At 45.6% G+C, this 24,452-nt stretch overlaps 1 protein-coding gene across 1 annotated transcript in view; it reads left to right on the top strand.

Annotated features, from left to right (window-relative positions):
• Positions 1-24,452, top strand: part of SEPTIN11 (septin 11) — a 67,382-nt gene that overhangs the window by 25,997 nt on the left and 16,933 nt on the right. The window contains exons 2-9 of the mRNA XM_074905282.1: positions 3,890-4,004; positions 7,767-7,962; positions 10,434-10,620; positions 12,827-12,988; positions 14,777-14,873; positions 16,691-16,859; positions 21,633-21,765; positions 22,830-23,017. Of these exons, the coding sequence (XP_074761383.1) occupies positions 3,890-4,004; positions 7,767-7,962; positions 10,434-10,620; positions 12,827-12,988; positions 14,777-14,873; positions 16,691-16,859; positions 21,633-21,765; positions 22,830-23,017 (1,247 nt within the window). The remainder of the gene's footprint in view (positions 1-3,889; positions 4,005-7,766; positions 7,963-10,433; positions 10,621-12,826; positions 12,989-14,776; positions 14,874-16,690; positions 16,860-21,632; positions 21,766-22,829; positions 23,018-24,452) is intronic.

Raw genomic sequence — 24,452 nt, 5'->3', positions numbered from 1 at the left:
GTTGTGCTGAACTCAAAGGCATCCTGAGCTCTGCTCATCTTCTGAGGGAAAATGAGGAATACCCTTGGGAAGAAGCCGGTGAGTCAGGGTGATTGATGTCTTTCCACGGGGGTGAAGTGCCTGGACAGCACTGCTGCCTTCCTCTGGAAGAAGAGCCTTGTGGCAGGAGGGATAAATCAGTACTTGTAGCATTTCTCCCCTGGCTTGTTGGGTGCACACAGGGGCTCTGGCTTGTTTCTGTGGGGCAGGAGCCTTCACCTATGTCTGCCTTTGATCACTCTTGAGCTGAAGGCACCCAGTTCACAGTGGGATGACTCACTTGAGATCAAAACCCAGCCCACTGACTCTTCTCAGGAGCTTGTCACAGCAATTCACAGCCAGTGCAGCATGGCCATCTGACTTAGCATCCCGTTGTTTTTAAAACACTTCTGTTTTGCCAGACTCTGTGTGTGAATCACTTGCCTGTTCTGCTAATTATACACTGAGCATTAATCATGCTTGTTGCTCTCCAACAGAGGTTTCCTTTCCATGTGGACAAAACCTGAGCTCATGAGCTGCTCTTGAATTTGCAGTGATTTCAGTCCCTGCCCCCTCCCCAGGCAGCCTCAGGGCTGAAGATTGTAGCACTGTTGAGCTCATAAAGCCAGAACTGTCCAGTCCAATGCAATCGGGCTAATTGGTAAAATTGCCCATTGTGGTTTTGCTGATTGGCATCCTTGGCATACCTGTGCCTTAGCTAAAGGGGCCCCAGAGCTTCATGAGTCCTGCGGCTTCCAGCCTGCTGTCCAAAGCTCTGCTATGGGGAGAGCAGAGAAATGGGGCAGGCTGCTTCTCCTTCTGTTAGCATCCCTGTAGTTACTGAGTGGGAGTAAGCTATCCCCTTGAAGAGGGTGAAAGCAAGAGCAGAGGCCTGGCTGCAGTGGCAAGAGGTTATGCGGTGTGCACACCTCCCTTTAATCCTTCTCAAAGAGAAGCAGCCTGCATCTCCCCCCAAAAAGTGCCGTCTCTCCAAGTCCATTTGTGTGCTGGAACCAACCATTATGTTGCATGATGCTTTCATTTGTGAATGGAGGGAGATATTTTGAAATTCTAGTCCCTTTGGCCTCTCCTGCCTTGTCCAAAATGCATATCTGTGATCTTCTGGAGAAATGCACATATTTTCTCTTTCTGCCCCAATCAATGGGATGTTCTGCAGTCTGGGGAATACTGAAGGAGGTGGAGACAAGGGTTTGCATTTCATCTCTGCCCATGCCTTGGGCCTCTGAGCTTTTCATGATTGTCTTGGTGTTTTGGGCAGATATTAGACTACACTTCTGCCTCCTGTTATGCAGCACAGCTTGTGAAAAATACTTGGCATTGAAAAGTGTAGAGATTGTTTTTGATTTTTTTTTTCTACTGTTGATGTTTGTCACTTACTGGGGGGAAAAAAGGGGGGGGGAGGCATCTAAACCAAAGAAGGTATGCAGCAAAAAATAACCGACACAGATGCAAGAGATGAGTCCAACTCCTGTTCCTGCTGAGTAACTGATGATGAGGCAGTACTTGCTTTCCCAAAATATATCAGGGAAAGAGATACTGGTGCTGTGCTGAAAGATGTTCAACACCCACCACTTTCTGTGAAGCCTGTGAATCATGGGCACCTATTGCTTTTTGGGATCTGCTCTGAGCTACCTTCACTTAATCATGAACTCAAGCCCACCGGCATTTTAAAAATACTAACGTTACAAATATTTAGTTTAACCCATTCACATCATGTGTAAATCCCACAGTCTCCTTCCATTGCCTGGGGCTTTTCCAGGAAAATCGCAGTTGCAGGGAAATGAAGTGATGGTCTCTTTTGTGTTGTTGGTTGGTTGGTTGGTTGGGTTTTTTTTTACCTAGCCTGAGTGAAGGAGAGGCATCTCTTAATCACCTTAATCTTCTGTGATACAGTGCTGGTGAAGAGCTGTCTGGCAAATGGAGGGATGAAGTCTGGTGTACTGGCCCTAAGCCTTTAGACACGCCCAGTTCAGATGTTAAGAGAAGGTTTAGGTATCTAGTACAGGTGTCGAGCTCTGTGTCCCAGCATGGCAAAAAGGAGCCCTTTGCCCCTTTGTGCCCTATAGTGATGGCACAGACTTAGACGTTTTTACTCTGAGATGTTGTTCTTCTCAAATAATTTTTTTTTTGAGCGGTATTTTTATCAGTACTTGACCGAGATGTAGCTCATTGCTTCCTGCAATGGATGGCTGGCCTGTGTGTTTTGGGGAGGGAAGTGGAGATGCTCAGCAATTGTGCTGCAGAGAGTAAGAAGTTGTCCTCCAGTTCTGATTCTTATTTTAATAACCAGAGAGTGTCTTTTTCCGTGTCTGGTCCAAAGCCCACTGATTTTGTGGAAAAGAAGCTGGTGCTTCTGGCGTCTTTAAACCAGGCTGAGACTGCCCACAACTTTAATTTAGCTCAGCAATATGGCCTCGGTGGAATGACTGTGCTGGAAATGTTTGGGTTTGGAGAAAGGTTAGTATCTTAAGGCAACAAATTTTTGGAGAAAAACATTGCGTAAAGTAACAGCAGAGCTGCTCTAGGTCGACGGAGTTGGTGGGGTTTTTTTTGTCTTGTTATGTGTGCTCAGGATGTTGGCATAACTGATTTGCCAATCTGAGGAAGAGATAACTGGGCTGGCTGCTTTTTCAAGCCTGTCTGTGAATTAGTGTACAGCTCTTGTGGAAAAGTCCTAAGTTAATCTTGGAGTTGTTTCAAACCTCTCTTTTTTGAGATCTGTGCTGCCCCATTACCCTCCACAAAACAGCTTTGAGGTGTTTGATGGTATCAGCTTAGGCCCCCTGGGCAGCCTAGAGGAGGAGTGCAGGTCATGAGGGGTGACTTGCACCTCCGGGTGCCTGGTCTGTCTTTTTTTTTTCCTGCTGAAGAGGCAGCATCATGGGCTTTGTAGGTCACACAGGAAATGCTGGGAATGGTGTCCTGCTTTCTCACCTCGTGTCGGATAAGGCTATTTGTAAACCAGGGCATCCGCAGAGCAGCATGCACGCTTTTTTTCCCCCTTCTGATCCAGGCCTGTAAAAGCTGGAAAGAGATTTAGCTGGCTTTAGAGACAGTGTCGCCATCTAAGCTATGTCCTGCTGTAGTCAGGCTGAAGGGTTGCAGCAAAAGTGCAGGAGTGATGGTGTTTCCCTTGTTCTGCTGGGAGGATAGAACAAGTTCAAGAGAGCTGCTCCTTCCCATTAACAAACTGAGCCAAGAAGAGCACGAGCTTGGCTCTCTGCTGGCCTACACAGATTTCTATTAGGAATAAATTTTGGAGTTGCAACCAGGATGACACTGCAACCTGTGTTGCTCTTTCATGTACTGTTTGTGAGAGCTGGCCTTATTGTGTGGTTTGGGGAAGTGCTTTGGGGAGGTTTGAAAGGGAAGGTTGGCTGGGTTCCGCTGTAGAGCTGTACAGCGGACATGGAGGAGGCAGAGTCAGCTGCTTAACCGATTAAACAGGAATGGATTTGCTTGAAGCTATGACCATGTTTGACTGTGTCCCTTCTAGGTATCTGCCTAAATAATCTTGGGATAACATTAGGGATATGTGATGCTGAGGCCTCAGAAACAATGTTTGGGTGTTTGATTGGTACAGAATCATGGTTTATTAGTTGCAGGCATGGAGATGGTCTGGTGGTGTTTGTATGCCTTAGTGTTGGGGATGTTTTAGCTCCTGAGCCCCACAGCAGAGAGCTGGATAGAAGTAAAAGGAGAACACGTCTGGGAGGCAAACCTAAGACAGAAGGATCCTGTGTCCCTAAACTCGTGCATCTTTACACAGTTCTAACAGGGCTAGGCACAACCTTCTTCCTTGACAGGAGTGTGGCAACCCTGTTAAATGCCTTTCTTCTTGGTCTTACAGAACGATGACCTTAGGAACCTGTCCCTCTCCGGCCATGTGGGCTTCGACAGCCTCCCTGATCAGTTGGTCAACAAGTCAACATCACAGGGCTTCTGCTTCAACATCCTCTGTGTGGGTAAGTCATCCTGCGCTGCTGGGCAGTAAGTTCACACCAAGGAGGGTATACGTTTCTACAAATTGGCACCTTCTCCCTCCTGCAAAGGGTAAGATCTGAGCCAGTGGGGACCATCGTGGCAGGGAAGTGACAGTTTCTTCCCAGAGCTGCCTCGGGGTGAGATCTAGTATCCCTCTTTTCCTTTTCTCTACCCTGTCCCCTGAGTCAAAGCATGGAAATTCTAGCTGTTTAAAATCTACCCTTTGATCGTCCTATAATTCTGCTTTCCTTAAGGGCTGTCCATAAGGAAACTGAGCTAACTTGGGAACTAAATGTATTTTTAAAAGAACGTTAACTTAAATCTGCCTTTCTCTGGGTCGGGTGCGGAGGCTGTTTCTCAGTAAATTGCATTCCTTCCCTTCCAGGCTTTGCCAGTCTGTCTCGTTATATTCTTAGTTTCTCCAGTTGGAAGCGATGCCATTTTTAGTCTCCAAATGATGTAGTTGAGAACAAAGCCTGTCACCTGTTCTCTGCTGTATTTAATCTGGGTGCTGCAAGCTGGTTTTATAGCCTGACTCACTGTGTTACTTTTCCCAAATTGTTCAGAGGGTGAAATATGGGGAGGTGACTTCCTCTCTTGGCTGTAGAGAGATATCTGCTGTCTTGGTACTCTATGGATACTATACGATTGGAAGTCTGTTGCTGAGCCCTGGGAAGCTGTGTGCCCGAACAGCTTTGACCTATTGGTACACCTCTTCATGATGCCCCCAGAATGTGGTTCTGTAAATTGACAGAAATTGTGGGTTTTACTCTTAGTTTGCCAGAGCAGTCTACAAATGTCATCCATCCATTCGTTGTTCATTTAAGCCTGCAAGAAGGGAGTATTGTCCCTTCTAATTAGTTACATTAATTAGCTGGAAAAAACCCACAACCCTCTGACTGTGATTTTTTTTTTTTTTTTTTTTTTTTTTTTTTTTTTTTCTACAGTAAGTTGAGAATTTCTGTCTGCAGTGCAGGGTGAGCTGTTTGAAAAGGAATCTGGCAAACAAACTAGACTCGTCTCTGTAGCCTTGCATGTTGAAGAACGAGACAAGAGAATAGCTGTACTTCTGCACACTCGAGCTACCAACCCTCACGTGATTCTCCTAGCAGCATGAAACTATTTAAAATTTAGCAGGGAACAGCTTGATTAGCAGGCGGCTCTTTGACCAAAATGGCATAAATTAATTGCCTTTTTATCTTGCAATAAGTATTCCTCTCTTAGTGTGACTTGATATGTCTCCATTAACGTAGCAATTTAGTCTAACTCGTTTTCTCTTGTAAAATGTGCTGATCAACCATTTTTTGCCCCAAATTAAAATTTCACACAAATTGCTGCAGTTGTCCAAGGAATAGAAATCTCCCCCTTTGAAAAGATACAAACAACAAAGCAACTTTCGAAATTGTGTTTTGAGAAAGGACATAATTAACTTTGGCATTGTAATTTCTAATTGTGGTGTGCATGGGTAGAACGCTGCAAAGCCCATCTAGCACAGCATGCAGCACCACTGCATGCACATCAGGAGCTCGCTAAAATATGTAGCTTCAGAGATTAACAGTCTGTGCCATCAGTTTAGGACTGATCTTTTCATGTGGGTTGTGCTCTATGTGGGCATAGATTTTGAGCTATAACGTCGATGTATACTTTCTGTCTTCCCCCTCTTTCATTTGTTAATTTTTTTTTTTTAAAGCTTGCTTTATGTCCTGCCGCTTTACAGGGTAGGAATGCTGTGACAAGCATATCTCTGCTTGATTATTTTACTGGGCTGTAAGTAATCACTTACCTTCCTGACCCTAGCATGAAAACGGTCAAAGCCAGCAAAATGAACTGTCGAGTATCACAGAGCAACAGGCAGTTGCTGATTAGTCATATTTGTTTCTGTGGACTACATGGTTTTCTGAGGTTTTCTAAGAGGGGGGGTTGCATACGTTGAGAGAGAGATTTTCATGCTAGGAGAGCTGTATACAACCCAGAAAGGTGCTTGAGGGCAATCCCAGCTGCAAGCTCTCCTCTCCCACCTGATATTTTGCATTACTTTTCTATTATTCACCACTTCTTAATATTCTGGGGGGTTAGGACAGGACTTCCTCAGAAGCCCACTTTGCAAATGCCAGAGCTGCATATTGCTGTCCAGGAGGTCTGTCCCAAATCCCAGCATCGCTTTGGCTGGAGCAACTTCAGGATGTTACCTCAGCCCCTGCTACTCACAGCATAGGTAGCAGTAGCAATTTGAGGGTGTAATTGCTAACCAAACACTTTTGACTTAAAAATGGGATTTAGGCTAATGCTTTCATCCATGTTACTAATTGCACTGGGGATTAGTGAGCCTCTAATAGTTTTAAAGTTGGTGTTTAAGCAGTATGCTATTTTAGATTATTTTTTTTTTTTACACCTTTAATGTATTTCTCTGACTCAAGCTTTCATTGCCCAAGTTGCACTATGTTTTTTTTGTGATCCTCTTGAAAAAAGGAATGGAAACTGAGCTGAAAAAAAAAGGCATAAAACCACATAGAGAATCAGATATCTTCTTGGGAATCAAACTCAGAGTTCAGAGGATTTGCAACTTGCTTCTGTAAAGAACATTATAGCAGAACTAGGACAGAGCCTACACTGTTAAAAAGATAATTAAATATTTCTTGAGTAAGAACAGCTTCTTGCTGTCCTGATTACTGATGTCACTTGCAAAGTGAGGAGGTTGGGGCTCTTCATGCCATCAAGCAGGAGGGAGCCTACATCATCAGTCACGTCATACCAATGTGAAAACCATGGGCAACAGCTGAAGACTGCTGGAAGCAAATGCTTTTATGGGAAATTAATTACTGTCTCTCTTGCACTGCCAGTATAGCAAGTCCAGTAACAGGGTTCAGTTACCAGCATTTGCTGGTTCGTCATGGCAGGAGTCTCTTCCCTTTTCTGAGGAGGTGGGCTCACTCAGCAAATGTCTGAATAACTATTCTTAAACTGTTATGGTGGAGGTTTTAAAAATTTTTTTTTAATTTGTTTTTTGTCCCCTTCTTTCCCATTTAGTACCTTCTCTTCAGGGACTCTCATAAGCCTCAAACTGTCCTCTCCAATTCCTCCATTTCTCATGGGAAATGTTAACAGTAATATTACCGGAAAAGACTGTGTGCTTCTCTGTATGTGTGAAATAAGCCTTTCCTTCCCTGAAATAATGAAAAATCCCTGAGGTCAGTGGTGCTAGTATCTCTGGTCATGCCCCTTTTGGCCTGTGGTTGTGGTACACCTCCCTTGAAAACCCAGCCCACAAATTTCTCTTGCCATTCCCAGCACAGCAGCCTAGCTCTTCACATGTGGGTGATGACTTTTAGCTCTGAAGGCATTTGATCTATCACGGTGTCTGTCAGGGTAGCAGATTTTACATAGCAGGGGCTCATTTCAGATTGCATCCCCAGCGTGTGGTGCTTTAATCAGGTATATCTGCAAGGTGTCCTGCAGAGACCCAGGCACTATGACCTGCGGAGGAAATTAGTCAGAGCCCAGCAGCAGAAAGCAGAGCTGCTGTCACCTCCCAATGTCCACAGAGTCCCTGGTTCAGTCCTGGGGGATTTGTAAAGATGGGGACTGTCTCAAGACATCTGTTCCTGCAGGGATTGTTTTGCCTAGCTGTGTGCACGTAGTCTGATTCCATTGCTACCCAAATGGAATAACTCCTTAGCCTGGTGAATGTGTCTGAGAATGAGGTGAGTAATTGGACCATACTAATGTTGACTTTCTCTGCTTAGGCGAAACTGGCATTGGCAAGTCAACGTTGATGGACACTCTGTTCAATACCAAGTTTGAAAGTGAACCTGCGACGCACAACGAGCCTGGTGTGAGATTGAAAGCCAGGAGTTACGAACTCCAGGAGAGTAATGTCCGTCTGAAGCTGACTATTGTCGACACGGTTGGATTTGGCGATCAAATTAACAAAGATGACAGGTAAATTTATTTCTGTCAGGAGCAGGAATCCTTATGCTGATGTGCTCTTAGATCAGAATTGCCTGACCCTGTGTGGGGAGTAGGTTCCTCACTGTTCCTGGGGGTGTTTCCTGATCCAAGTGTGGCAGCTAGTATCACTCACCCCAAGAGATGGGTAGAAGTGATGGGAAACTGAAGTGAAGAACAAAGAGATCAACTAGGCTACAGAACAGAAACTGTGTTTCTGCCCTCCTGTCTCTGTGCAGCTTAGTTGAAGTCTCTGCTTGAGTTGAAACATGTAAATATTTGAAATCACAAATTCAAATTGCAATTACATGCATCTTTTAGGGAGCTGGACCTCAGATCATAGTTACTGTTCATACCATCCTGCAATGTTCAAGTCAGAGTTGGTTTTACTTTAATGTTGTACCTAGATGCTGATTTTCATGTTGTGTGCACAAAGTAAATATTCTGGGCAGCCTACCCAATCCCTTGTGTCCATCCATATGGACTCGTGCAGTAGTGTTAATACTAGTCCTTCTGTGGTCATGGCTAATGTGCTAATTAATACATTTCCTATACATTAGAGCCATACGTTCCCTTGTTGCAGTAATCCCAGCTCCCTCTGGAGGGTTGTTTGTGATTCTCTTCTCTGCACCTTGCCAAGTGAGGGGCATGCTGACCAAAAGCTATTAGAACACTAGGTAGATAGACAGTGAATGTAAGCTTAACATCAAAGTTGCTCTCAGGATCCCTGTTAGCATGGAGATTGAGCAGGTTCTGCTTCCTGTTTTGTAAGGAAGACTCTGTAGATTTTAAAAAAAGATTTAACAGTGCTTTATTTCTGTAATGCTTCTTTGCTGTTTGACCTGACATCAAAATGTAACTGTGGCTCCTGCTCCTAACTAATGCTACAGAGCCAAAACGGCAAGGGGCACGTGCTGGCTGGAGGGTGAGCTCTGCACGTCAGACACTGCCATATGCTCTCGGGCGAGAACAGAAGCTGCTCAGAGGAGGAGCAGGTGCTCAGAGTGGGGATGCTCTGCAGCTTGTTACTGTCGGGTCACTTTGCATTTGCTTCATTCAGCAGAGAAGAAGAGCTGACAGTCTTGGTGGTGAAGCCCCTCCAACTTCTCTCCTGGGCAGCTGGAGAGAGGGACAGTCACGGGGCAGCAGAGCTTAGGGACAGCTTTTGTCCTCCTGCTGTGTGCCGACACGTGTGGCTGCAGTGGGTGGGATTTTCTCTGTGCTCCTGGTTTGAGTCCTCCCAGTCCTTTTTTTGCTCTGCTTTTTTACAGTGCTTTCTCTAGTACAATCTCCCCATGTAAGGCCTCAGTGCTTTCTTTACAACATGCCCCTGCCTGAGATTTTTGGGATCTCGTGGTCAGAGACAGAACTTCCAAAAGCAAAAAAAAGAGAGCAGCAGTTGTGTTACAAACCCACCGTGATATTCATGACACCCTCTGTGCCTGCAAATTAACAAACTGTGTGCGGTAGCACCCTGCGGGGTCTCTGGTGTTGTCTGCCCTCATGCAGCACTGGCTGTCTTTTGCTATAGCTCTCACTTGGTAAATCAAGTAAGAGTCTGCTCTGCTTCACCAAGGGTTTTGAGCAACTGCTGGAACAGCTGCTCTGGCATCCGAAGCAGAGGGGCCAGACCAGAGCTTTGCTGGCTGCCTGTCAGAAGGGTGTTTCTGGAAGACCTGAAAACTCCTGATGGTTTATTTCCTCCTCACAACTGCTTTTGAGGGAGGGCATTAAACACTGCTGTGAATCCAGTGCTTGAGGCAGTAGCAGTGTTCTCTTGATGCCTTGGTCTCAGTGCCCCCCTTCAAGAGCTTCCTTGGGCTGGAGATCCTGAGGCTGCCCTTGGTGGAGGGAGAAACAAACTGAGAAGTTGCCTTTCCAGAACCACAATCGGTTAGATCAGGGCATGCTACACTGCACCAGCTTTTTCTTCTCCAGCAAAGTGGTCCCCTCAGAGTACATGAACAGTGCAGTTGTCTCCTGACCTTTGCTCACAGACTCAATTACCAAAAAGTTCCTTTTATCCCCCTGTGAATCTCCCTTCCCTCTTCTAAGATCACAAAAAAAAATCTTTTGGATAAGCTAGGGTAGGTGGTGGTTCTGAGTTTATGTTTTCTTGTATCAGATGATTCTCAGACTGACAGAGCAGCAGCTCAGACTTTAACTGGAGTGACTACAAAATATATTCTTTCCAGGGTAGCAGCCTTGTGTGGTTTCCATGCACCTGAAGTCCAGGGTCTCTGACACTTGATCTTGCTAATACGTCCATAATACTCTCCCTGTGTACCAAGTGGAAACACATGCTTGCTAAGGAGGGACTTTAGGTTGGGCAGGGAGGGTCCTAACAGCTGTGCTTGTCCCATAATGTAGAGTACCCATGAAGCTTCCCGAGTGTTGATCAGTGACCTTTGTTGTCCCAACAGTGAATGCCCTGGTTTTCTCTGTGCTGTTTTTTCTCTCTTCAGCTACAAGCCTATAGTAGAATATATCGATGCACAGTTTGAAGCCTACTTGCAAGAAGAGCTGAAGATCAAACGATCCCTGTTCAATTACCATGACACCAGGATTCACGCCTGCCTATATTTCATTGCACCAACTGGACACTCATTGAAGTCCCTAGACTTGGTCACCATGAAGAAGCTCGACAGTAAGGTACTTGCTGCTCACGTTATGACCCTTGCATGGCCCTACTAGTGATTTTATGATTTTGCCACAGGCTTAGATAAACCTGTTCAGAAAAACACTGTTTTTATCAGCAGGGAATTGCAGAGGTGCTGTGTGAAAACTTCACCTTGGGCTAGCTGCTAGAATATGTCACTAATCACTGACATGCTGCAGAGATTTATTAAGAATTTGCGCTTCTACCCTCTCCAGTCCCATCTTGGGCCGGGAAATTTGGCTGCTTGCTCCCCAGCTATGCTATGAAATTAGCAATCTGAGAGCAGGAAACTGTATTTATGAGTATGTGCTAGAAGACTACTGTTCTTTTTGCTTTCCTGTGGGTTAACTCAGCCAAGTTCAGTGACAGGTTTGTTGACAACTGAAGGATTGGTTGGCTGTTGAAAAAGAGAGAAAAGTGTGTTTTCCTCTTTAAATGCATAAATAGAGATGAGAGGTTAAAGTTGAACTAGTTCTAGTACTCAGACATGATTGCCATCTCTATTTCACTTTGTCCAACAGATTAATTAGGTTCTTGTACAAAACCTGATTTGGTAAGTGTGTATGAGATGAGAGGTACATCTAAAATATTTTAGATCATCTTACTAATCAATGAAAAACAAATCAAAATGCTGCATCTGCATGCTCTGACTGCATCCCGCTAGACACAAACAGTGATTTGGTCTTCTATGGCAAATGTAGTGTTATTCTAACCATGATCTGATAAACAAGAAGAATCTGAATAAATATGTTACTCAGCATGTGCTTTTTCAGTCATCCTTCTGACTAGCAAGAATGGGAACTGAGTTTGGCTTAAACCATGGTGTTTTACTAGATACTCGCAAGAAGGTTTAATCTTTCTTCTTTTTGGGAAAATAAGCAAACTACAAATGTAAAACCTGAGTATTTAAACTGAGCTTACCCTGTGCTTCTTTACATCATGATTAAGCAATTTAAATCAGTCTACCTTAGCCTTTGACTCATTGGACCCTGGTTCTGCAGAAGATAAATGATGACAATGGTCCTTTATTTCCTGGCATGACCTATCGATTGGGTTTTATGCAGTGATGGAGAAGGATCCCTGCTCTGTTCAACTTAAAATAGGGTTATGGAGGTTTAGGTAAAGTGAGTTTATTGACATTCATGTTCTGTCTTTTGGCAAAGGGGAATTTAATAACTCCAGGCCATCCTCTGAATATCATTAAGTGATGTAATGTAAGAGGATTTTCAAGTACTGTAGTTAAAATCCCTTCATATAGGTCAATATCAACATCTTCCTCCCTACAATTTCTTCTGCTGTTGCAAGGAAAAGCAAGTCCTGCAAGATCAAATGCAGAAATGGTCTCTTTGTGGGGAGTAGAAAGGGAAAGAAAGCAGGACTCCTCCTCCTAATGCATTCTTGCCCTCTCCCAGCAAAGTGGGTGCTTGTGCAGTGCTTGCTGTGCACTCAGCTACACTGAGAGTCATTCTGCTGCCAGTGTTGCAAACAGCCTGTCTAGGGAAGAGAGTCAGTAACTCATCTTTCACTTCTGTGTTAACACCATCGTGCGGTTCCTTTGGATGATTGTCTTGGAGCTGTGCAGGGATAAATCAACCCCAGTCCTGCAGTACAGTAATGTATGGGAGCATGTGAGGACATGCAGGTGGAGGAAGTGTGCCTGTGTTGCTGCCAGCCCCCACCCTGTGTGCAGCTTGGCTGGATATGACCATCTGCTCCCACCTCCAGTGGGGTAACCGCAGCACCGCTGCCCACCCAGGTGTGCCTGATAACAACACCCAAGCAAACACCCACGAGAGGCTATTGTCTGAGTGTGCTTCTTGCAGTAACTTCTTGGCATGGAGAAGTGCCTAGAGCCTAGCTGGTAATATCCCCCCCCACCCTTTTTAAATTTTTTTCTTGGAACAGCTTATAATAATTTATGACGGCATTTCCTGTCCAGCCAATTCGGATGAGGAGGGCAACATGACAGACAGAAAAGAGCATTTGACTTCTTTTTAAGGCCATCGTTGCTGCTGCCTGAAAATCCTGTGCAAGCAGCAGTGCTGTCAGTAGCAGCCCTGGGGAAGGTCTTCTGCTGCGGGGGTGGTGGCTGGTGGCATTTATAGGGCCGTTGCCGCAGGATGTGTGCTGCTCTCTGTGCTCTCCCACTCATGCAACATGTGTAGTCCTGTATGTGGAGGTGCTGTCTCTGTCTTGCAGGTGAACATCATCCCCATCATCGCCAAGGCTGACACCATTGCAAAAAATGAGTTGCACAAGTTCAAGAGCAAAATCATGAGTGAGCTGGTCAGCAACGGTGTCCAGATCTACCAGTTCCCAACGGATGAAGAGACAGTGGCTGAGATAAATGCCACAATGAGTGTATGGGTTTTTTTGATGGGGTTTTGCTTGCCTTGGTTTGCGTGGGCCCGTTGTTGATGGTAGGGCATATTGTACCATGTTTTTTCTGGCTTTAAAACTGCAGTTTAAGCACAGACATTAGACTGACCAGAAGGCTTTTGGAGCTGGAGATACCTGTCGCATGTGGGCTGCTTGGCCTGATATACTTCATTGTCTGACAAATGATTCTTCTCTGAGCGTTTTTTATATCCTTCCTTATTGCAGTATTCCCATCTTGGGAAAGGAAGAGGATGGGAGGCAGGGCCCCAGTGGGGTCAGGGCAAAGGGCTGGGGTTTCGGTTTCCTGTCCCAAACGACCACTTGTTGCTTAGCGGGGGTGATTCACTTCTGCCTTTGTTTCAGTTTCCGATGAGAGAGGGGGTGTCATCAGTGATGTTCCAGCTCTTTGTAGGGCCAGTGGCCATCGGTGGGGAGGGCTCTGGCTTTCACCTCCTTTCCCTTTCCTCTAACAATAGGAATGGGATTTGAGTGCAAGCAGGGTGGGGGTAGACCAAATGTTTTAGTGGGGTTTACAGAGGGAAACAGCTGTTTCCCATGGGACTAACTTGGAGCCCAAGGGGAAGAAACTGAGCTCAGGGTTTCTGGCAGTGTCATGCATCACAGCAGTGCTGACAGGGCCTTTGAGTGGCTTTAGCAGGGCACATAACACCCGAGAGGATGTCCCAACCCCAAAGCAAGTGCACTCAAAAGCAAGTGCAAGGACAAGGTTGAGTTATCCATGCTTTTGCAGAGAACAGAGACATCAGCGTTAAGCAATTTCCTTACAACATGAAGGTTTTTATGAGTTTTCCTGCACAACTGCTTGTAGAAGGGCAATTGTCCCATCCAGCCAGATATCAAACCCTCTCCAGACCTCTGTATTACCTCTTTTCCCTGTCTGGTGGTGTTCTCAGCAAAGAGAAGCTGACATAGAGAAGGACATGGCTCTGCCAGGGTGCAGCATGTGCAGGGTGTGTTTTGGCTTCCTGTGGTGCAGCCCAGCTGCTGAGAAACTCCTTGGCCAGTTAATCACATCTCCTCTGCCACTTGGCTTCTTCCCCTCCCGCCCAGTTTGTGACCACAGCGTGGCCAACATGGCACCCACTGCCAGAGCTTGCATCCAGCCCTTTTGGATGCCGTTAAAGAAGGGAGAGCACCGCCGGGGGTGGGCTGGTGGCAGAGGAAGGCGCTCTCCTGGCAGCAGGCATGCTTCTGGGAGTAGATCCCCAATTGTCGCCACCACACCCATGGAGAGACTGGGACGTAGCACAGCTTGGTGACTCAGATGTCTTGGCCCAGGCCTGGGTCGATTCCACTCTTCCCCTTGCTCACAGCTTTGCCCTTTTTGAGAGGAAGCACTAGCAGTTATTTCTAGCAGCAGAAACCCCCTGAATTTTTAGCCTACTGTCCTTGGGAAGATGTATTTTATTTTCTTTTTTTATTATTTGACAGTTATTTTTGCTCAGTGTTCAAACTTAATTCCAGATTATAAAATGACTTATGTGCTTGAGATAGTCATGCTTTGTAATTACATGAAAAACATGCACATCTCTTGTATTTTTAGGGCTTAAGAATTTTGGACTTTAAGTCCAAGCAGGTTTCCCATCCAGCTTGTTCTGCTGGTCTTTCTAAAACACCAGATAAATTGCAAAGACGTTGAAGCAACTTAAATCTAGCACAGCTGCCACAGTAAACAGCTTGCTTTAAGAAACAATCCTTGGCATGGCAACAAAGGAAATCCCTAACCTCATTGTCCCTTTCCTTTTGTAGGTCCACCTTCCTTTTGCTGTAGTTGGCAGCACTGAAGAAGTGAAGATTGGCAATAAGATGGCAAAAGCCAGACAGTACCCCTGGGGTGTTGTGCAGGGTATGTTACTAAAAGCACAAATAAGACCTTGTCATCCTGTCTCATTCTGATGAAAGATGCATTGATCTCTGAATGGTCCTTACCAAAATCTGTCTTGAGAAAGGAAGATCACAGCTCTAAGAGACTTCTCTATAAAATCAGGGCTCTGCGATCTAGATCTAGACAGAGAGGGGGTTTGGTGTCAGGGTGTTGATGGCAACCTAGCCATTGCTTTGGGAAAGAGCAGGGTGGCATTACTAGATGTTAAATAACTAGCTTGAAAAATAAAAACTTGCCATTTTCTGTTCCTTATGCTTTACCAGCAAAAAAGCATGAGCAACAGGGAAGGCTTGGGTAGCAGAGTAATTCATTTTGGACCTTGCACACAAGCCTGAAGGCAGACTTGGAACTGGGGGATTTTCCAGGGAGGTCAGGAGGTGCTCTGAGCTCTCAGCCTGAAGTGGGAGTGGAATTAATTTAACCCTGACTCCTTAGCATGTCCACAGTTTAGGATACCAGGACAAGACATACAGCCTAAGTAGCAACCCCCCATAAAGTCAACGAAAATCTCCTTTCTGTCAGAGAGCAGAGTTTGGCTAGGGCTGTGTTTGCAACCCAGGCTGGACTGAGGCTGCCAAAGATAGAGCTGGTCCTTGATTTCCCAACCAGTGCTGAGAAGTACAGGGTTGAGATGGTGGTGGTCTGCTTGTGGCTTCAGCTGTGTATCCAGTTGGAGAATGGCCCAGCAAGCTGCAGAGGAACATTCGCAGCTCAGTTCTGCAAAACCAACTGAGTTTTTCTCAATAGTACGAGCTGATCCTGAAGCAGCTTCAGACTTACTGTCTTTAGCTTCATACACCAGAGGATAATACTGGGAATAACTCACAATTAGGAAAGAAGTTGGTATGTTTGGGAAGTCTTGGACTTGACACATACCCTGCTGGGTACTTGCTGTTCCCAGGAAACTAGGACCAGATAGTTGAAGAGATTTAGTCGAGTACCAGAGAGACTTTGAAGATCTGGCCCTGAACTGCCCCTTTGCAGAGACAGCTGCTGTGGTCTGAAGGGGAGCAGCTGGAGTGCTTCGCCATGTCCCTGGAGGCATGCTGCAAAGCTGTTGGTTAGCAGCAGAGATGCCTGCTGCTTGCCACTGCCTCCCAAATGGAATCTCCACCCGTAGTCTTTAAGCATACCCAGACCGTTTGCCTGCACTGAACCATGCAGCCCTCTGGCCTCAGGCCCTTTGCAGGCTGAACATCCTCCTCAGCCAGGGTCTGACCGTGGCACACCAGACCCTGCTCTGAATAGAAGTTGTTATGGGAAGCTATCTTATGCTCTGTGCTGCCTCCCTTCAGTGCCAGGAACAGGGGTTTAGGGCTCTTTTGTAAGGTTAGCTGGCATGGAAAGGGTACAGCCTCTCTGGTGGGGTCGTCTCATAAGCTTTCCTTTCACCACTGCTACAAACTGAGACTTTGATGCCCACTGTTGGTCACTTGGATTTACAGTGGATTTGAGTGGGAAGTGAAATCCTCTGTGCAAGTGGATCATCACCTTGTTGGTGCAGAAGTGCACAGGAAGACAGGAGTTCTGTGATAGATGGGCAACACAGACATCTTGCATATCCTCTGAAGGGTCTTGAACTGGTGCCTGTGTGCTGGCATGGGATAGTTTCACCCCCAGATCAGCAAGGCATTTTGGTACAGGCTGACTTGGAGTTCTGCATGTGTGCCTGAAGAGCTCTCGGGCTTGCTAAACCAGGGCCCAAGTCCAGGGAAAGAGGGGAAGCCTGTACCCTGGGTTTAACGTTCTCTCTATGGATGGTCTGTCTTTTTTTGCAGTTGAAAATGAAAATCACTGTGACTTTGTGAAGCTGCGGGAGATGCTGATCCGAGTGAACATGGAGGACTTGAGAGAGCAGACGCACACCCGACACTATGAGTTGTACAGGCGATGCAAACTTGAAGAGATGGGGTTCAAGGACACGGATCCAGACAGCAAGCCTTTCAGGTAGGAAGGTGTAACTCAGGTCTTGTACAGTCAGAGAGATTGGGGTTGGGGTTGCCAACGTTTTCAGGAACCAGGGAGGGAATAGCCATGGTCACTTAGAGCAGCAGAGATCTGAAGTGTGGCTGGGAAAGAAAACCTTGTGCAATGCAATCTTGCCCTCGGGGCCTAGAATTTGTACAGGATCAGCCCAGGAAAAGCTTGGGTGGTTGGCTGAGAAAGCCGATTCTTGCCTTAAGATTTTGAAAATGCCTTCAACCCTGCAGCAGGGCTATACAGACTTCCTGGAGCCTGTAAAATGTCACCAGGGTGCTTGAAGGTGATGTGTTTTGAGGGCAGAATATGACCCATTTCAGATCAACTTGGAAAGCTTCACAGGAAGAAGCACATGTCCATGGATCTATCTGTACCCTGTTGCTTAAGTTGTATCAGTTTTCTTTGTGCCCTTGTTTGAGCATCCCTTGCTCTGCCATGTTAAATATAAGCTGCTGGCCCTCACAAGTGTGTGCTTTTCAGTCTATCTCCCACCTGTTATCTGTCAGCCCGTACTAAAAAGTGTCAAAAGGATTGACTTCCAAATGCTCTTCCTGTCACTCTCGGTGTGGAGGGCAGTTCATCACTGGACTCTTCAAACTGATTTTGCTGTCCATGTTTGAAACTGTCCATTGCTCCACATGGGTGAGAGGCTGCTGTAATACAGAGCCTTCCATGAGGATCACTACTGTTTCCTAGTTTCTTTGTGTCCTCAGCATCATGGAAGAGGACAAGTTTCTGTAAAATGCAGTGAGAGAGTTGGTTGTAGTATATAATTAAGGCCTGTAGGCATGTCTTAGTGGGAACAGTTAACATCAGTTAACTGTTCACACTGTTGACGTAATTTTTTTTAAAGTCGCAGATTTTAATTTTGCTGTTGGAAAGCTGACTTTTTTAATATTATTTTTTCTTCCACCCTTGCTCTTGCTTTCCTTGCTCTTGCTTTCCTAAAACCTGTGAATTATCCAATCTGAAGTGAAGCTTGCATTCCTCTTCCTTCTGGCAGTACTGCGAGCCTTGTGGAGACTTGAGTGAATCTGTTGAATAGTGAGTTTGTTATTCACTTCAGAAATTCCACTCAATGCTTTGCCCTTGAAGTAGGTCAGGGCTTGAGATGGTCAGGTGATACATTAGTGCCCCCTTTCCTCCACTGCAGACTTAACTGTGTTTTGCAACCAGCTTGCTCGACTGCAAGTCAGGGCCACATAAAATCGCTGGGCTTGAAAAGTGCAGCTGTGTCCATGCTGAGGTGACAGTAACTCATGTGTTGAGGTATATCACTGGTTACCAAAGGGAAGATCCTGAGATAAATGTTCTTGTTGACCCTCCTAGAGCTTTTCACAGCTGGTCCAAAGTGTGCTGTGAATAGGGTGCTGTGGTCTGATGCTTGAGGTTTGGCTTTTCACTTCATACAGTGTTTATGCTGTCCGACAGTTTTATTGGTCTGAAGCCCAAGTCATTAGCCAGAGACAACAGCTGTGTGGGAATTTGGGAGGGAGTGTTTGTTTTCTCCTTTCATTTCCTGTTTCCCATTCCTCCTCAGCTTTTCCCCAGTAAATTCACCCGCTGCCCTAGCAGCATCCCACGCTCCTCTCTGCCCCAGGGGAAGGCGGTCAGAATGAAATGTGCGCCAGTGTGGGTTTACCCCCATAACACACGTGCATATTGGGAATTGGTGTGCCAATCCCTGAGACAGCAGCCACGCAGCTGTCTTGTACAGATCACTGCAGACATGGTTCATCTCTGATCCTCAATAGGGGAAAGCCAGGTGGGCTTCAGAGCAGAAGGCAGAGTTGGGGGCCTTGTGTTCATGTTTCTGGAACACAGCACTCCATGATGAGCCAGGCAAGGTCTGTGCTATGACATGGAGTTTGCATCAGTTCAGGGTTTTATTTGTGATTTGCTGAGTTTATGCAGCTGCATTTCTTTTGAGGCATAGAAATTCTGGAAGCAGTCGAGCCCAGTTCTGTTACAAAGCCCAAGTGTGAAGCTTTATTGGATTTCCTTTCTGGAGAGCAATGACTTAAGATGGGCTCAGCCCTTCCCTTTGAGGAATCTGAGGAATTTCCATTGCTTCCTGTACACGAGGCCTCTTTTGACCAAGCTATAAGTAGAAAGGAAATGAAAATGTACAGCATTTCTCCATCTGGTACGTGCTAGTTCAGAACAGTTCTCTCTGGGTGCCTTCTCCCTCCAATAAACAAACAAAACCCATGATCCCAAGCTGTTTGGCCTAGGCTGATGTATGTCTGAAATGAGGAAAACAGTAGGTTTGGTTCTTTCTGTTCTTCCTTCTGAGACCAGGGATCAAAAGCATGCCTTTCCCTGGGTCTGGGCCCTGGGAGCCACAGGGACCGCCGCTCTTTAGCCAGGAGCAGGGAGCCTTTTGTAAATCTCGAAGTGAGCAGGGCTAAAAACTCCAGCAAACCCTTGGTGCTGTGTGGATGCTTGTGCGAGGTGTGAAAAAGGGTGGCTGTCAGTAGTTGTGAGACCCACCTTGCTGCCAGAGCCCCCACTGCTTGTTCAAGCTGCAGGAGATGAGGAGGGAGTACCAGTGCCCATGTAGGCATCTGCTCCATGAAATGGAGTCCTGTGTTGCACGAAGAACCTTCTGCTGTCCTTCATCTGCGGTCTGGTTTCTCTGCTGCTCAGGTTAATTTACTCAAAATACTTCTTTTAAAAGAATATTATTTGCAAGGGCATTATTCAGTGTGGGGGTGTGTGTTGGAGAATCCAGTTACTCTTGTAATCTAGTTTCGTATGTTTGTATACTTAAAAAGCAAATTCCCTTGTTGTCTTTGTCTGTGAGAAGCTGCAGGCATCCCAGTTGGTTTGGACTGTTATTCCTTAGGGCTCTAAGTGGGTTTTTTCATATGCAGACTGGAGTTGCTGGGCCAGTTTCTCTGAGAACTTTGCTTCTCTGGAAGTCAGAGTCACTTCAGTAGAGAATTAAGCTTTCTGGCTTTAGGTTAGTGGTAAATTTTTAAGCTTGAAGCTGGGATTAGCATTGAACCTGGGACAATTTAACAGCAAGCCCTGCCAACCTCACTCCTGCCAACCTTTTCCTGCTTGCCCCTCACCCAACATTGTGGTTTTGGAAATGAACTTTGCAAGGAATTGTTTGCACACTGCTAATCATATCCTGTATTGCAGAGTTTTCTGGTTTAGTCTGTAAAGCTCTGCTGCTCCCTAGTATAGTGTGTCACTAATTGCAGATGTAATTTTTGCTCACTGAGCAGTGAACACTGATCTGCCCTTAGGGTTTTCCTAGGTGCTAGCCAGACCTTTCAGAAGGGTTTATGACTCTTAAGTTTGTGTCCACAGTCAGAGGATTAAATCCAAGACTGAATTTTAGGGACGTTCTGATTCGACTATCTTGATGTGTATCTGCTGTGAGTGTTCTGGTCCTTGATTCGGTTAAGAATCCAAAATACCTCTTGCCCTGTTCTCCCATGAAAAGATTTTTGTCATTTTTAGAATCAGCATTTTTGCTTCAACATGTGGAAAGCTGGCGTGGTCAGCTGGAATTGTGTGATTCCTCCAGGGTGGCCAGTGCTCTGCAAGAGCAGCTCTGGGTGTCCTGTCTGTGGAGTATTTTAGGAGGCAACTGAAGTGCCCATCAATTAGCAGTGTTAAACCCAATACTTCGGTTTATCTGTCAAGTTTTGTTCCCAAGCTCAACACCCACCCCACCCCAAAAAAGAAGGAAAACAAACAAAAAAGCCACCAAAACCTCTACCATGTGCCAGGAAAGGCAAAAGCTTGGCTTTAATGAGATTAAGATATTGTACTAGCCCAGTGGTTTATGTGTTCCTTGGGTGCATGGATGCAATGGATATCAGTGAAGTTTTCATTTTAAAAAAAGGCATTTTCAAAAAAACATCTAGGGGGAAATAGTTATCATTCCCACACTATCATTATGGCTGAAATATCCAAATCCATTTAAGGAATAAAATGAAGAGGAATTTGGCATCCAGAGTTCCTAAGAGGCTCTGAAAATCTCAGAGGTGCATGGACCACATATTTTGTGTCCCAGATCTTTGCTGCAGTATCTCAGTGCTGGGGAAATGAAGGAATGCCAAGAAGTAGAGGGGGAAAAAAATGAATGAAGGAATCCAGTAATGTGGTTATTTGGGGGAGGAACACTGCTGCTCGTTCGCAAAGGCTTAGCCTCCCTTGACAGCTAAAGGAGAAAGAGAGGTCTCCCAAAGTGGCTTTATCTAAATAAAGCCCCTGATCTGAATCCATTAGCGATGAGTAGTGAAAATTAGTTTTGCTCTGGGTCAGTGTCACGCTTAATGAACTACATGAAGCCAGATTTCACACTCTGATATGCCCATGTCTGTTCCACATATCTTGCACTTCAAATGAAGAGATTCAGCACCAACAGTGGGAGAAGTGAGAAGGTGCAACTCAAGCAGATCAATCCATGTGAGCATCAGGGATTGCTGTAGATGCTTATGTAGTGGCTGCTTCTTTTTGAGGACAGTCCTTCTGCCTGCCAAGTGATTTACAGGGTCCTGACCAGTGTGCTTTTTTTTTCTCTTGGCAGTTTGTCTCCCACTGCTGCCCCCTAGCAAGCTAGGACTGGTTTCTTTAGAGGTGATCATGCCTCTGCTGTAGTCAGGGGCCTCTGACAATGTTTTGTGACAAGACAATGTAGTAAGATCCCCAAAGGCTGGAAACTCATGACTCAGCTTGAAACGCAGCTCTGACTGTTTGTTTTTTCTGTGTTTTTAACAGTCTCCAGGAGACTTATGAAGCAAAGAGGAATGAATTCCTGGGCGAACTCCAGAAGAAGGAGGATGAAATGAGGCAGATGTTCGTCATGCGAGTGAAGGAGAAGGAAGCAGAGTTGAAGGAAGCAGAGAAAGATGTGAGTATATTGTAACTCAGAGAACTGTGTGTGAGGGTTTAGGCTGGGGCTTCTTCAAGAGAGTTCTGAGAAGGTAGGCATCTAGATTTCTAACATCAAGCCTGCAAAGGTGATTGCTGTGCATAAACAGTCGCAAGAAGCAGATATGAACTCAGTTCCCAGTCCTGCCACGGACTTGTGGTGTGAGCCCATCACACAAGTCCTCTGCCACTTTTCTGTGCCTATAAAAAGGAGCAGGAGTATTCCCTGGTTTTGGGCAGCTGGAGGAGGACACATACCATGGAGCAAGTGGCAGGTGCTGCACTGTGACAGTAACAGTGGCAGGTGCTGCATATCCCACAGAAATGCCAGCCTTGTGCTGTAGAAGTCCTCTCTGCTCTCTCACCTCTTCAGTCCCACCCAAAGGAGAGAACAGGTTTGCTACAATTTGCAGTGGATCTTCAGCTATGGTATAGCCAGTGCTGCCATTTAGCAGTCACACCTTTCTGGAGACTTTCAGTAAGCAGATAAGGACTTCCCAGAGGGCAGTAAGTCCCTCTCAGCATAGCTGTAGAGGGAGTGACAGAACTTTTTGAGAGCTGCCCTACCAGCACCTTGCTCAGTGTGTGTAGGTCAGCAGTGATTACTGGGGGACAGAGAAAATGTACATGCCTCCCTAGGGGATGGGGCTGTTTCTTGGGCCTCATGGAGGAGAGTGGACTTTTACAGAGGTCCAAAGAGCCCCAGAGATGTGTGTCACCCTGAATGACCACGTTTTCTTGCTTTGCATAAGCATGAGAGAGTCTGCTAGGTACAAAGCAATGAGGGATGGAACGTGGGGATTTGAAGGTGTCCAGAGACTTGTCATATTCCTACAGCAACTTAAACCCCCGCCATCTGTGTGTGAAGTGTGTGTTAATTGCAGGGCCTTTCTCACAGTCAGGTATGCTTGAGGCAGGCCAAAATCTTGTTAATAATACAGTGGGGCCTCAGTGCCAGCAGAACCGCTTCAGGCATCATTACCAGTAATCAGGGTGAAACATTTTTCTCTTCCCGTCCAATTATCATTGTCTCTGTCTCTGCAGCTTCATGAAAAGTTTGACCATCTAAAGAGGACTCACCAAGAAGAGAAGAAAAAAGTGGAAGACAAAAAGAAGGAACTTGAGGAAGAGCTGAACAACTTTCAAAAGAAGAAGGCAGCAGCTCAGCTATTACAGTCACAGGCTCAGCAGGCAGGTTCTCAACAAACCAAGAAAGACAAGGACAAGAAAAAGTAAGCGGATGTCACCCACGTCCTTTGTAGGGTTTATTACAGTTTGGGAGGTTGTTTTTCCTTTTTTGCTGCATGTCTGTATTTGCTTTTCCCCATTACCAGACTGGAAACTGGGCTTTTATCAGCCTGATCAAATAAAATATTTTTTTCTAAAGGGTGGGCCAGGGACATCTAATTTTATGCTGAAGTCTGACTGGTATGGGAGAGCAATCGGATGGTGGGGGTTTGACCTGTGATCTGTCCAGCATCTTCTGGAACAGCTCTGGGATGTTCTGGACTCAGATTTATCTGCCTGAGCCAAAATTAAGGGGGTGTCTACCTGTCCTTTCTTTCATCCAAGAGTAGTCTTCAGTTCCTGTTCTCATTCCTTAAGGTTATAGTTTTAAGTAGAAGTAGATTAGAAACTAAAACCACCATGGGTTTTTTACATGGGGAATGCCAGTGCCAAAAGTGAGTACTTGGAAGCTTGTGTTAGACAAGAAGTTTTGGTTTAGTTTTTTTTTTTTAAAATACAAACTACTATGGTACTGTGATTTCAGGTAAACGGCATTTGTGGTTACATCGACTTGACATAATAAGCTAAGAAACCTTACCTTTTAGTAAAGATAACGGCGCTGTTTTCTACTATTTTCTATTTGTATGCTAGGAGTATAATCCTATAGCCTCCAGTACTCTGGGATTCCAGCAGCTTAGTAGGCACCAAATGCATCTGTGGACATAGTCTGTCCCATGGTCAGTGTTTGGAGGCAGGATTTTCAGATGAGCTCAGTTTGGACCTAACTCTGCTTCTTTTGAAACTGGAGGAAATTGCTGTTGGCTTCAGTTCAGAGTTAAGTCACTGCAGAGCTCCACTGTAAACCTTGAGCTCTAGATTGATCCAAATTGATGCAGTCTCCTTCTTGCAGCCTATAGTTGGAGCTGGCTATGTATAGCTTGCTATTAGTGCAAGAGACCCCCTATTTATTACATGATACTGGCTACTTCAGTGTGCTTTAAAAACCAGAACACAAGGTCATATATCTATACATATATAGATATATGTACAGCAAAGCCAGACCAACCCTGCAGAGGTGAAGTAGACTGTTTAGCACAGCGAGACAGGTTACTGTAACAGAGGCTTCTTTGAGGCCTCCTGTTGTAATTCCCATTTGCTTTTGCCGTACCTAGTAAGGGGGTACTTTTGCAAGTCCTGTCTGGGTCATTTGAGATAACGGCAGTAGTTGATAACTGCAATCGGGAAAGCTGTAAAGATGGTAATGCAGCAAATCTCACTGGAAAATGCTTCTTTAACCCACACACAAAAATGACAGTTCCACGCTTCTCTTAATAGCCAATAGCGAAGGGGTGCATTCCTTAATAGACTCTGGCAGAGTAATCTACTGAATTAATGCTGTCACTATTGAAAGAACCAAAATGCTAGTAGGGATATGGTACA

This window comes from Athene noctua, chromosome 4, assembly GCF_965140245.1.
Source record: "Athene noctua chromosome 4, bAthNoc1.hap1.1, whole genome shotgun sequence".
In the NCBI taxonomy this organism is placed as follows: Eukaryota; Metazoa; Chordata; class Aves; order Strigiformes; family Strigidae; genus Athene; species Athene noctua.
This window is presented reverse-complemented; position numbering and strand designations above follow the sequence as displayed.